Source organism: Cicer arietinum, chromosome 5, assembly GCF_000331145.2.
Source record: "Cicer arietinum cultivar CDC Frontier isolate Library 1 chromosome 5, Cicar.CDCFrontier_v2.0, whole genome shotgun sequence".
In the NCBI taxonomy this organism is placed as follows: Eukaryota; Viridiplantae; Streptophyta; class Magnoliopsida; order Fabales; family Fabaceae; genus Cicer; species Cicer arietinum.
This window is the reverse complement of record NC_021164.2, coordinates 78887962-78901786: the sequence shown is the minus strand read 5'-3', so window position 1 is coordinate 78901786 and position 13825 is coordinate 78887962. Positions and strand designations below refer to the sequence as shown.

At 29.9% G+C, this 13825-nt stretch overlaps 2 protein-coding genes across 7 annotated transcripts; both read right to left on the bottom strand.

Annotated features, from left to right (window-relative positions):
* Positions 1-734: 734 nt before the first annotated feature.
* On the bottom strand, positions 735-4267 carry LOC101495238 (protein kinase STUNTED-like). 5 transcript variants are annotated; one of them, XM_027334416.2, is made up of 11 exons: positions 4017-4267; positions 3469-3616; positions 3302-3375; positions 3062-3156; positions 2868-2986; positions 2390-2722; positions 2067-2315; positions 1804-1967; positions 1477-1704; positions 1238-1387; positions 735-1120 (listed from the first exon to the last, which is right to left on the bottom strand). In XM_027334416.2, exons 2-11 carry the CDS (start codon positions 3602-3604, stop codon positions 866-868), a joined length of 1803 nt encoding a protein of 600 aa, XP_027190217.1. In that variant the 5' UTR covers positions 3605-3616; positions 4017-4267; the 3' UTR covers positions 735-865. The 5 variants fall into 5 exon arrangements, with proteins under 5 accessions (XP_027190217.1, XP_073224450.1, XP_027190218.1 ...); XM_073368349.1 differs by lacking the exon at positions 4017-4267 and having other exon boundaries at positions 3469-3864; XM_027334417.2 differs by lacking the exon at positions 4017-4267 and having other exon boundaries at positions 3062-3152; positions 3469-3609.
* A 2732-nt stretch (positions 4268-6999) lies between these two features.
* LOC101496113 (uncharacterized) lies at positions 7000-10560 on the bottom strand. Of its 2 annotated transcripts, none has more exons than XM_004500673.4 (11): positions 10333-10556; positions 10047-10242; positions 9889-9963; positions 9446-9683; positions 9236-9360; positions 8364-8397; positions 8232-8278; positions 7982-8125; positions 7835-7899; positions 7663-7738; positions 7000-7562 (listed from the first exon to the last, which is right to left on the bottom strand). In XM_004500673.4, exons 1-11 carry the CDS (start codon positions 10418-10420, stop codon positions 7397-7399), a joined length of 1254 nt encoding a protein of 417 aa, XP_004500730.1. In that variant the 5' UTR covers positions 10421-10556; the 3' UTR covers positions 7000-7396. The 2 variants fall into 2 exon arrangements, 1 of the variants encoding a protein (XP_004500730.1); XR_001143955.3 differs by having other exon boundaries at positions 7440-7562; positions 7835-7891; positions 10333-10560.
* Between the last annotated feature and the right edge of the window lie 3265 nt (positions 10561-13825).

Genomic DNA, 13825 nt, shown 5'->3' with positions numbered 1-13825 from the left:
GTAAATTTCTTTATCTGATTATAAAGATGAAGAAAATTGACTTTTTAAAAAGAATATAATGATAAAAAAATAAATCATAATTCTCATGAGAAATTCTTTTGACTACGAAGTTCATTATATTACAAGATTTATTTTATAGAGTCAAGAAGTAAATGAATCTATGATGGTGTCACCACCGTTAATTCTTAATTTTTGTGTGACGAAGACATACACACATCATTCATAGATAAATAATGTAAAAAAAGAGCATTAACATAACTTAAATGGTAATTTATACTCAAAATTTCACCTAGTACCTAATATGTTGATAACTTAAACAATAATTAGTTAAAGTTCCATATTTGCATATTTTTATAACTTCACAATCCTAGATAAACATGCCATCTATTTATAAGGCAATGTAATTAAGCATATGGCTACTTTTAAAATAAAAAGTGTTGGTTTAGTAATTGAACATCATAGTTAATGACATAAAAGTTTATACAGTAACTAGTTAATTCGAACTTTCAATTGTCTAATTTTGATATTTGAATTCTCCACCATAATAAAAACACGTAGTTACAAACATTAAACAATTTTAATTATTGATTTAAGATCGGACAACTCATTACATATTTACTGTATTAGTTTTAATCAAAATTGACCATCGATATCGATGGTAATTGCATAATGCAGATAATTTAGGATCTTATTTTTGATCGACAACCTGATTAAGTACTATAATATTGAAAAGATACTTCAAATGGAAACTATGTCATTCTAAATCTTCCAAAACATTATTATAGGATTATGGACGTAGATTTTTTATTGACATATACAAAATGCTACCCATTAAGTAACACGGGATTCATAAAATTATAAGAAGCTAACTGAAACTAGATGATCTGCTCCATCGTTCTTTCAATTGTTCATTATTATTGATGTTCTCTATACTACTATATGATGTAGTATCATTGTCAACATCAAGTAATGCAAGGCTAAGGTGCAACTCTGGACTTGAATTTGGATAGACTTCTTCATCAAGATTTTCTTCATTTTCTGAATAATGATCATGATCACTCTCATGAGACTTAAATATGTTTTCAACATTCTCATCACATCCTTTTAAGATCTTCAATACCTGTACATAATGGAAGTGATATCATATATTTTAGAAGCTGATTTTATTTTAAAATGTGACAGTCTACTATAAAATTGAACTGCTTGAGAGGGTCATTGACATTGGTATTATTAGTACCCGATTCATTGTAGGACGAAGTCGCGCAGACCGTGTAATGCATAGAGATGCTGCAAGAACCATTTTGTTGAATTGAGATGCATCAAACTTCTCTTTCAACTTTGGATCCAATAAGCTTTTAAAATCCCCACTCTCTATAATTGGTTTTGCCTGAAAATGATATCATTTTTTTATATATAAATAAAAAAATGTATAATCATCCTAAAATGCAATGCAGGTAGCTAGCTCTTGAGTCTTACCCACATAACCAAACTCTGGTGTCCCTTGCAAGTTTTGAAGTGGATTGGTTCCCTCCCTGATATAAGTTCAAGTAGCAGCACACCAAAAGCATAAACATCTATCTTGTCACTGACCTTTCCATACATGAAGTATTCTGGTGCAAGATAACCAAAGGTTCCTACCACATCATCTTGTATCACAAATGATGAAGTTGTTGGTCCCCACATGGCAAGTCCAAAATCAGATAACTGTCACATGAAGAAAATAATGATGTGTCACATCACAAATTTTCAAACACAAAATGATATATTGTCAATAATACTAATCAATAGTATCAAAGTGAGTACTTGTGGCTCAAACTCGTGGGAAAGAAGAATGTTGGAAGACTTGACATCTCTATGTATAATAGGCTTGGAAGTTTGGTTGTGCAGGTAATTCAATGCTTCAGCAATCCCAACAGCTACCTTAAATCTGACTTCCCATGACAACATAGATCCATCCTTGTTCTTACCTATATCCATTTCCAATTTCATCATTATATAGTAGATGATTTATAGTACATAAACTCGTATGATCAAAATAGAGTTGTTTGGTTATGAATTGCACTAACCACTTAGATTTTGGTGTAAGGTTCCTTGGGGGAAATAATCATAAATAGATATAAAAGTGCCATCCTTAATACAAATACCAAGTAGAGGTGTGATGTGTGTATGGTTCAATGAGGACATTATTTCAACTTCAAGGTCAAAATCTTTGAAGGCTTCTTTTGATGACTGCATAACTTTGACTGCCACGTGTTTCCCATCAGGCAGGGTTCCTCTGTACACACGATTGCTTCCTCCAATCCCAATCACATTTTCTGTAATAAATAATTAATAATGGTAAACAAGCACGAATTAATAAGCAGTAATTAAACAGCAATGATAATCTAACCTGAAGAGAATTGACAAGTGCAAGAACTGAGAACCTCAAAGAGGAACCACTTGCAGCAATTGGAACAATAAAGTTTTTGATAGTTCTCTTTCTCAATTTGAGATGAATTGTTGTGATTTGAGCGATCTGGTAAATTCATTACCCATTGCACTACAGAAATGTCCCTTGAGATATCTGTATGCACTCTTCGGAGAAGTGGCCACCCAAGCTTCTGATCAGATATTGATGAAACTTTCATTTCTTCTTGGTCTCTTGATTTCTCATTATAGTCACCAAATGAAGACTGGACCACTGTGCTCATAAGACTCGGTCTAGGATCCTCTATAGCACCACCTATCATAATCATAATCATAATCATATTTATTCCCTTTTTGTCACTTATTATTATATCATTATCTAATTTCAGAACAAAAAGAAAATTAAAACACAGCATGCTGAATTTGAATGTGATAATGAGCATATGCTAAATTAACCAAACCTATTAGTTGCTGTTTATCGATGGAGCTTCTGAAGACAATTCTTGCACCATGGATACCAATAACATCAGTTGTTCCTGGTAGTCGTTTCGCGCAATATTTAGCAGTTGAAACTCCACCCCTGAAGAAAATCAATATTGTTTTTATAAAGAGACGAACAAAAGTTGACGTATCTGACTAAAGTAAATACACATACCCTACCACTAGAGCAGTGGCACCGTGGATTTTTGCCTCTCTGATGAGAATGTTACGGATACAACTTCCTGTCGAGATACGACCTGAGAGACCTACCTGAAATTAATCATTAATGTTTCTCGATCACATTTAATTATTTAACTAACTTCTATCTTATGAATGAATATAAGAAAATGACAGTTAGGTGCATGATAAATAAATAAATAAATAAATTCTACTACTAATTAATGTGTAGATGTACCTTTTTTGCATCGCATAAACCTTCATAAACCTCTAAATAATCATCTACCAAAGCCTTGCTTTCAGAAACATAATCTATAGAATATTTTAGAAAAATAAAAATGAAAAGACAAGTTTAATCGAAATGATAATATAAAGATTGAAGTTGTGAAATAGGTTGATTATAACCTGGAGATGTAACAACATGGATTGCAAGAACAGAATCCCAAGGATGAGCAACTTTGACTATAGCCCAATTGAGGAGGTGTCTGCTATTGCTATCAATTCTAATTCCCACCAAAATACATCTCCCTTTCACTGTCATTGCCTTTTCCCTCTAGATATCAATTTCAAATCACATTAATTGGTGTATATATTTTATATAACTAGGTAGCACACACATTAAGAAAATTCACTTTGAGAGATGAAACAAAGACAGGAAGGGATAAAAAAAAAAAAGAAATAGGATGGTCAATCCGTTATGGTATAGTAAAAAAAAGTGTTGAATTAAACAAATAAACGATAAATAAGAGAAGACAGAGAAAGAAATATAAACCAAAATGTGTAGCAGCCAAATTGCATATATCAGCCTACCTACTGCATTAACAAGGACTAGTAGGAGGAATATATATTAATTAGTTAATGTTGAGATTGATTAAGCGATTAGAAATTTTAAAATACTCACAAACAAAAACTACAGATTATGTTGCTTAATGAAAATGAGGGTAAAGGTTTACTTAGCAAAAAATGTCGGTTAGCCCATTATCCACAAAATAGTTGTTACGAATATTCCTCCTATTTCCCTTCTATTTAGGACTAGCTAACAACCTCGCTTTCCATTAATAAATGATGAAATTGTAGCTTCGAAACTTAGTAATTTTGTTTATTTAATTTTAACACCGAGTGTGGCTCCAGATTCGATTCCCGCACAACACATTTTTGGAGAGGGGGAACTTCAACATATGCGATTATGTGTTTTAATGTTTTTGGTTTGTTGTCTGTTACATTCTATCAAAAGTGTCAATCAAATACAGCGGGCTTCCTTTTAGTCCATTAAGGAATCAACAACTAATAATAATTTTAAAACCAAACAAGATCTTCTTATTTAGAAAAAAACAAACATATCATTTCAAAACTAAGAAGAATTATTAATTTTATGCACGCAGTATAGCAGTAAAAGGCAAAAGTCTAAATTGTCTGCGGAAGTTTTACGTGGTTAGCTGGGTCGGTTGTATCCGAATCAACAATTACAAGTAGGATTTTTTACTAATATATTCATTTTTTTCAATTTTTATATACTAAATTACTCTACTTTTATGGGCCAGTTAGAGGTTGTTGGTTGGGGATGTGACCTCCCAAAGGAGTTTGTTAATTTTATTGTTGTTAGTTTTAGTGTTAATTTAATGGTTAATATATTAATAAATACTTAAATCAATAAATAATTATATTAAATAATACATTAATACATGATAATAATTATTATTATAATACATTAATAAATAATAATAATATCTTAAAAGAATAATAATAAAATAATAAAAAAAAATTAATTTTAATAATAAAAAGAAAATTATATTAATAAATTAAATAAAAATAAATTAAATTAAAAGAAAAAATACAATAAAAAAATTTATATTTGATTATTATTATTATTATTATTTCCATTAATTTTTATTTATTAGATAAGAAAAATAGGAGGAAGTTGTTATAATAATACACGAAATGTGTTCATGATATTTTGCTAACGTCCTCTTGCTTGGTTTGACAAATTATTATAACAACTTCCTCTTCTTTTGACGCATTATTATAACAACTCTTTCATATTTTTTTATTTAATAAATAAAAATTAATGAAAATAATAATAATAATCAAATATAATTTCTTTTTTTTATTGTATTTTTTTACCTTTTAATTTAATTTAGTTTTATTTTATTTTATTAATATAATTTTATTTTTATTATTAAAATCATTATTTTATTATTATTCTTTTAATATATAATTATTATTTATTAATGTATTATAACTATTATTTAATATAGTTATTTATTAATTTAATTATTTATTAATATATTAACCATTAAATTAACACTAAAACGAAAAGAAAAATAATTAACAAACTCTCTCGGGAGGTTGCATCCCCAATAGGGATGGGAATAGGCTAGGCCGTCCGTCAGGGGCCTATGGCCTGACCTACTTATGGTCTGGCCTGGCCTATTTAATAAAAAGGCTAGACTTAGGCTGTTTTTAAAGCCTATTTATTTAAATAGGTCAGACTCAGGCCTCTAAAAAAGCCTATTAGGTCTGACAGGCCGGCCTATATATATTTTATTATTTATTATTATATTAATAATATTATTTCTTATTTTAAATTCTATCAATTAGACAATCACTCAGTGAGCATTCCATATTCAGTAGTTATTCCATATTCGACAGCGATTCTATATTTGGTAGTCATTCCATATTAGGTAGTCGTTCAATTAGTCAATCAGTCAGTAGTCATTCCATATTTGTTTAAGAGATAATAATAAGCGTGTTTGTTTCAGAAGAAAAAAAACATCTATTATTTGATACAAAAAATTATTTTTTAGGGTTTAAAGGATGTTTGCTTCATATTTTTTAAAAATTATTTTAAGTAGGCTTTTAAATAGGCTTCCAGGCCAGGCCAGACTTTTAAAAAGGCCAGGCCAGGCAAAAAAAAAAGCCTATGATAGGCCGTAGGCCTAAAAAATAAATCGTATGCCAGACTCAGGCCTTTCAAAGCCTGGCCTGGCCTGGGCTATTCCCACCCCTAATCCCTAACAAGCAATCTCCTACTGGGGAAAAAAACTTTTGGCTTCAACGGGTCGCACCTCGAGGCCACGACCTCCAACTGGCCCAAAAAAATAAGGCAATTTGGTATATAAAATTGAAAGTAGGGTATTTTAGTTTAAAAATTGAAAAAAAGGGATATAATGATAAAAAATCCTTACATATAAATATAAATATAAATATAAATATAAATATAAATATAAATATAAATATAAATATAAATATAAATATAAATATAAATATAAATATAAATATAAATATAAATATAAATATAAATATAAATATAAATATAAATATAAATATAAATATAAATATAAATATAAATATAAATATAAATATAAATATAAATATAAATATAAATATAAATATAAATATAAATATAAATATAAATATAAATATAAATATAAATATAAATATAAATATAAATATAAATATAAATATAAATATAAATATAAATATAAATATAAATATAAATATAAATATAAATATAAATATAAATAATAGAGTGTACGTGACCAATGTTGAGTCAGTGCTACTCCAACAGTATTCTTGTTGACAACTAATTACTTTCTTGAATTCATTTTTTACGGTTGATGGGATCTTTAGTCTTCTATCACTTTTAATTATGCTGGAAAAATGAATGTCAAATGTTTTCAACCGGTAATTATTATACACAAACAAGATTCAAAGACACATGTCATGGGTAATTATATATTGAAATGAAACTCTAATTCAATTTGATTACAAGATCAGAAATTCACCGATTTAGCAATTTTGTACAAAATTATTACTGCACCTTATCCACCCTGTTATGGTTGTTAGTGAATATTACGAAAGACTACCACAGCCCAGTCTTATTTCTCGTGGCTTCTGTCCATGAAGAAAATAAAACATAACGAGAAAGACAGTTGATGGACAACAAGGACAAAATTGCAATTTAGCAAATCTCTTATGACAATTTGAAGGAAAAAATTATATCAAACCCTCCACCCCAAATTATATTTTGAAGAGAGTTACTATATTTGAGTAAGCTGGTATAGTTCACCCCAAATTGATAACAAAGATTCAGACAATGTAACATAATCCCGTATTCCTACCACTGATATCACTGAGTAAAATAAATTCTTCAGTGTGCAGGACTTTGGCATATTTGCACTAGAAAATAATCTTTCAAGGAGACCTTCAACACTTTCTGGGGCACTAATGTGCACTATTTTGATTTGTATTACCACCCTGCAGTAGCACTCATTTGCTTTTCACAACACGTTTTTGCACACTAAACAATAAAATCAAGCAGAGCACATTAATTTCAGAAGTCTTCATCGTCGGAACTAACAAAATCTAATTCAATCATCTTTCCTGTACTCTTTGTTGTTTTATCCACCAAATCTCGCCTCTCTGTTTTTATTCTTTTTACATCTGACGGTTGGTTTCTTATGACAGTAGAGTATCCCGTATTCACAGAAGATGATTTCCTGAAGATAATAAATAACATGCAGCTGGTATGTTGAGCCTCTAATAGTAACATGTGTAAGATGTAAGTAATATTAATCTAGAACCTCTTGAGCAACTCACCTCTTCTCCGTGCATTTGTGTTGTTCAGTTGGAGTCTTTGGTCCCTTTTTCATCATCATTTTTGGATCAAATTTGCCTGCACACAGTCGTAAAAGGTTTAAAGCCAGCTAAGAATACAGTATACATGAATAAACGTGTTATTGCCATTAAAGTTACAAGATAATCTGATCACCTGCAACCTCGGTAAGAAACCGAATCCCTTGCGAGTGTGGAGTTGTTGTTACTTTTCCTGCATTGCTGGTATCAAAGTTTAAATGCTAGTACTAGAGGAAAAATAATTCTTCAAGTAGAGGAAACAATAGACTCAAATTTGACAAACCTCAATGCCTTTTTGAGACCATCCACGGATAACAATTTCACTGACCGAGACTTTTTCAAGTTTGTTTTGTCGGAAAGGGGGTCAACTAAGTATATCCCTTCTGACTTGAGATGATTTCTTGGCCTAAATGCTGTTCTTAAATTTCTGCTAACAAGAACATGTTTATGTCACATACTCACATCCACTTGTCATATGAAATCAAACAAGTTGAGCGCATTTGTATAAGAACTTGAAAGAGCTAAACACTCACCCTCCCTTGAGTTCAGTTCGTACTGTGGAATATTTGTCAGATGCTTTCTACATAAATTATTAGTTAGTGAATTGATATCCTTGTTGCAATAGAATATGGACAGAAAACATGAAACAATTAAAAGCTACTTACTGATTTATGATATTTACAGTAAGTCCCCTGACGCCTGAAAAAACAAAAATCAATGGTTATGATGAAGTCGCTCATTCAGAGTTTGAAAATTAGTATCATATTATAGGAAGGATAACAAAATAGAAGGAAAACATAGTTTACAAGAAAAAGTATCAATTAGAGTCTGGAGAAACAGAATGATAATCTTGGGACATCAAAGGATCTATTCAAATATAGTATAATACAACAAATATTGATAAGGATATAATGCTTTTGTATATTCCCTTAAACTGGCATCTAAAAACAAGATTGAGCTTTCCATTTGAAAGTTTAGTTTTGTATAAAAGTGATCAATATAAGACTGAGTTTATCAGACAGTTTTACATTAATTATTAAGTATGGTACACTCAAGAAAAAACAGCTTAACAAGAATCCAAGTATGACAAACACATGGAACCATGTTACTGCTGTCAGTGCCCGCGGTTAGCAAATGTAAATTATGCAAAGTGGATTCTTATTTGTAGATTGCTATCCAAGTGCGAGTACTTAATACAAATCTAAACTATCGATTCACCCAGTCTACGCTCAACTTTCTAAACTAAACCCAAAAAAAATGCTTTCCTTCAAATGCATCTCGCAAACTAATACAGTACACATTTTGGTTTATTTGTCACAGAAAAGTGACAGATCAAATGCAATTGCAAGCACTCATGATTAAGACTATTTCAGTAAAGGGAGAAGAATCTATAGAAAAAAAAAATTGTGATCGTTACTTTACTTCTTTTGTAAATTGAATATATGATGATTAGGTTTGTACAATTAACAAATAATCCTATAACAATTTCCCAACTATCATATTAAAATAAGAAGATATACTTATTTTATTTGCATACTTATTTATGGCCAGTGTACAAGCCATCCCATCCGCTCTTTTCCCTTTACAAACTCCATAATCAACAGAGGTGCCCATCTTCAAAATTTGGTTAGAGGAGAATATACTCAAAGAAAAACCATTACCCTGCAAAAACAATATAAAAGAAATTGCAGAACTCATGGCAAAAGTTTAATGAAAAAATTAAACCAACTCATAAACCATTGGATACCTTGGCATCCTTGCGGACAGCACTATTGAAGAGTGCAAAGACTGTTCCTGCCTGCTCTTGAGAGTTCCTCTGATAAGCATCACCGAACAAGAAAAGAGAAACCGTATCTTCATCCAAACACCCAATTTTCCATATAGAATAGCTCTTCCCCGTTGAACTTGTTTTCTGAATCCCCTTCTCAGTCAACACTCCAACAGTCACCCAACTTCCAGGAAAAGTATCTCCACCCACCAAATTCCTAAATACACAAACAATCCGTAAACACGGTCCACAATCAGTATGAATTCAGGTCTAAGAAGCAAAATTTAACAATATTGCATAAGTTGATTATGAAAAAGTAATAAGGTAGCTAAATTTTGTTTAGGAGGTCAAGTATAATTACATACAAGATTGAAAATTATGCAAAGAGAAGTAACAGAAGAAAAGGAGGTGAAGAAGATTACTTGATGACCGGTAGGCGAACAAAACGAATGTCTTGAACACATTCTTTAAGCTCAGCAGGGGTTAAACATTGGTTCCTGGTACAGTAAAAATATGTATTTATTGAAATTGGGATAAGAAAAATGAAAAATTGAGAAAGGGGAATGGTGAAGGAACATACCTTATCCGAAGACCAGAGAATTTGTCAAGTTGGGCATCGTCGGTGAGGGGTTTGGAATTAGGTTTAGGTTTAGGGTTAGGGTTAGAGGGTTGGTAGTGAAGGCAATCCTGAACGGCGTCTTTGAAAACGGACATGTCGGGCTTCTCTCTCTGCTTGTGCTTGGGGGACACATTATCATCGTCGTCATCAAAATCAACTGCAATGGTTGAATGAATTGTTAGCAGTAAAGAAATCATATATAGTGAAGAAGAAGAAGAAGAAGAATGAAAGAGGAAGAGATGATTACGTGGAGAGGGAGAAGCGGGAGGGGTTTCAAGAACTCTGTCCTGAAGAGAAAGAAGGAGATCAAGATCGTCTTCGTGGCTTGACATCATAATCTTCCAACAAAAGAGAAGTGAAGATTAGGGCTTTGCTTTTCAACTTATTGATTTTTGGAGTTTCGATTCGACCAACAACGGGAGAGGGAAAGCCAACATCCTCCAATATTTTGGAGGGAAATCATTCATCAATTCATGGCGGTAATTATTCATTTCTACAAAACAAAATTACAGCACTAATAATTCATATAATACCAATATTAATGACAAAAAATATTGAATCGCGTCTATTTCTTTTTTTTATTCTTTATCTCAATTATTATTTAATTTATTCTAGTTACTCCATGTTTTACAAGAGAAGCTTTACGGCAAATACAAAGAATGTAACTTGAAAACATGTCACACTAACAAATTATAATCATTATTTCGCATATATTTTAATTGGTTAAATCTCACATTTATATTTTCTTTTCTTTTTTTCTAATACAATAATATTTTTTATTACTGATGCTGATGTAAAATAACTACCAAGATTCTATATCCCATTCGATTTTTAATTTTGTGAAAAACTCAAATCTCTTTTTACTTTTTAGAAAAACTAGGTTGTTTTTTTCTTTCTAAATTAAGTTATATTCGAGCTGGTTCCCACCTTTGTGGTGATATTGGCATGCCCAACTTCAAGTGGAGTTTTTCTTAAGAAACATCATCTAAAATAAACAAATAATGTCTAGACAATGGTTCTCTCTTTCTCTCTTCTCTTCCTTTTTTCTTTTTTAACTAGACAAACATTATCTTTGTGTTTCCAACTAAAAGTTAAACCGATAATTGAAGCCTTTAGATTATGGTTTCAAGTATAAAATATTATTTATAGATTTACTCGTTACTTTCAAACACTAATTCATATTATAATTAGAGAAATTTATTATTCACCCTCTTACATTTATCTTCCACCTTTTAAAGTGTATAAAAATATTATTTTACTTATTTGATAGTCAAAAGTTAAAAAAAAAATTGAAACTTTGTATAAATATAAAACTTTTAAAATGTAATTTTTTTAAAAGTTTAAAAAAATATCAAAATTTTGGATGATTATAAAACTTTCAAAACGAAATTTTTTCAAAAGTGTTAAAAAATTTAAAACTTTCAAAATTAAATTGTTTAAAAAGTTTTGTCTACACAAAACTTTCGAAATACAATTTTTTCGGATAATTTGAAATTGTTAAAATGTTTATAATTTAAAATTTTTTGAATCTCAAGTAATAGAGGGTTAAAAACGACAAAATAGTTTTTCCGTGTGTTTTCGTAGGGTGAGAGGTAAAGATGAGAGGACGAGTAGTAGGTTTCTTATAGATAAAATTTGCTTCTACTATATTCTATTAAAATAAAATTCTAAATTCTATTTGCGATAATTTATTTTCATCTATGCACATATTTTAATATTTATCAACTCACAAAAATTTAAGCATTCCAAAACACATTAATTCTTTTATCTTCTACTTTTATTCTATTTTGTTTCATCAGTTACTCAAACATTTTCACTTGTCCATCTAAGTACAATTATTCTATACGTTATGCAATTTTAACTTTAATTTATCACATAATAATTCATCAATACATTTAAATGTTCTAATTACTCATCAAACTTTTTATTTCAATAAGTCATGCAAAAAAGAACAAACTCAATTTTTAACCACACTTTTACCTTTGGTTCAAGTAATGGCAAAGAGATTCATACTCATTTGTGTGACACATTATTGGTTCAGATATACTTCATTAATATTTTCTATAGTCAATTATTTTTAAAATCATATATAACTATTATTGTAATAATGTATTGAAAAAATGATTTTTTTTTCTGTTATAGGTAGTTTATTATACAACACTGTTCTCATGAATGAATGTTAACAAACATTGTTCACAGAACGATCTTCTTTTAGATCCACCGTCATCACTTAATATCAGATTCAGAACAATAATATTATTATAACTAGTCACACTTACATATATATATATATATATATAATGTAAACCACTAAATGACATAGTAAAAGAAATACTAAATGACACAGTAAAAGAAATATGTAAATAATAGATAGAAAAATATTTGGTGTATACTAATAGGAGTGTATACACATTGAGAGAGAAAAATATAAAGGCAGTGATTTGATATCTTGATTATATTATAGGAAGAGAAATAAAGGTGTGTTGAATGACTTGGAATTGGTGTGTGCATGTATCAGTGTCGTAAATAGAAAAATATACTTATTCAATTCTATTTACATTATTCCAATGATTAAATATAACTAAACATTTGTCCAAAACTCAGTAACGGTGTTCATCTATACCACGTACGCAAAAAACATAGAGATAATGATATTCAGACGATGCATAAAGCGTGGTTTGTTATATTATAGAAATAAAGAGATTTTTAGAGTGATGTTAGTTTAGGCAAATGTCAGCCTGAAATATAAGAGTATATTAATATTTACAAGTTTTAGATATATATATATATATATATATATATAAAATATATATTCAACATTTTTTAATATTAAATATTATAATCTTATCTTCATAAAAAATATAATTTTAATATTTTTTCTTTTATTATATTAATTATAATAAATATAATTTTAAATATATATAGTGCAAGAAAATTTGAATCATATCTTAAAAATAGACAAAAATTAATATAGATTTTTTAAAACTAGTTGAATACGTGGAGGGAAGTGACAAAAACCGCAACCACTCTACCTTATTGCGATGCCTATATACAACTTAAGTTACCTAAGAACATATCTTTATCACATGGATGAGACTCATTTGTAACCTTCATGAAAAGGATGCCACCTTACATACGTGTACTTGGTAATCAAAGAAAAGTTAAAAGAAAGAATGGGCCCCTTTAAGGTCCTCAATTTTTTTTAAGTTCCAATGCAATGTATGTCACTCTAATAAGAAGAAAGTTTGTTTATATATATATATATATATATATAAATATGTTTAATGATATGTCATAGTGTAAATATATTTTAAATATATACGGAGGTACGATGCATGTTAATAGTATAAGTAGGAAATCAAATGAATTTTTGTAGCAAAGAAAAACAACCTGAACCAATAATTTTGAACGGAAAACCGAAGTTTTCTCCAAGCCTTATTAACGCAAATGTTTGGTATCCCTTGTTTCCTCACCCTTATATCAATGTCCTCATTCAAACATTTGAACTAGCTTCTGGGCACCCTCCTTTTTACAGAGAAGGAGGAACCAGGTGCGGGCTCACTCCACCTTAATTAATATTCATTTCATTCCTGTGTGGTCGTGTTTGCGTTCAACAACGCAAACATGGCTCGCAGCATCCCCTTTCTTTCTATCTTATTATTGGTAGTTCTGTTACCAGCCATCGTCGCTGCACGTGGCGGTCATCATGGTGGAAAGCATAATAAGCATGCTCGTATTGC

Bases quoted from the DNA above. Each gene is read 5' to 3' on its own strand.
- LOC101495238 (XM_027334416.2), bottom strand. From the start codon at position 3,604: ATGACAGTGAAAGGGAGATGTATTTTGGTGGGAATTAGAATTGATAGC. The intron at 3,376-3,468 runs GTTATAATCAAC...AATATTCTATAG, and splicing joins CCATGTTGTTACATCTCCAG to ATTATGTTTCTGAAAGCAAG. The intron at 1,388-1,476 runs GTAAGACTCAAG...TATCATTTTCAG, and splicing joins ACCAGAGTTTGGTTATGTGG to GCAAAACCAATTATAGAGAG.
- LOC101496113 (XM_004500673.4), bottom strand. From the start codon at position 10,420: ATGATGTCAAGCCACGAAGACGATCTTGATCTCCTTCTTTCTCTTCAG. The intron at 9,684-9,888 runs GTAATCTTCTTC...TTGTGTATTTAG, and splicing joins GTTCGCCTACCGGTCATCAA to GAATTTGGTGGGTGGAGATA. The intron at 9,361-9,445 runs GTATCCAATGGT...TTGTTTTTGCAG, and splicing joins CTGTCCGCAAGGATGCCAAG to GGTAATGGTTTTTCTTTGAG.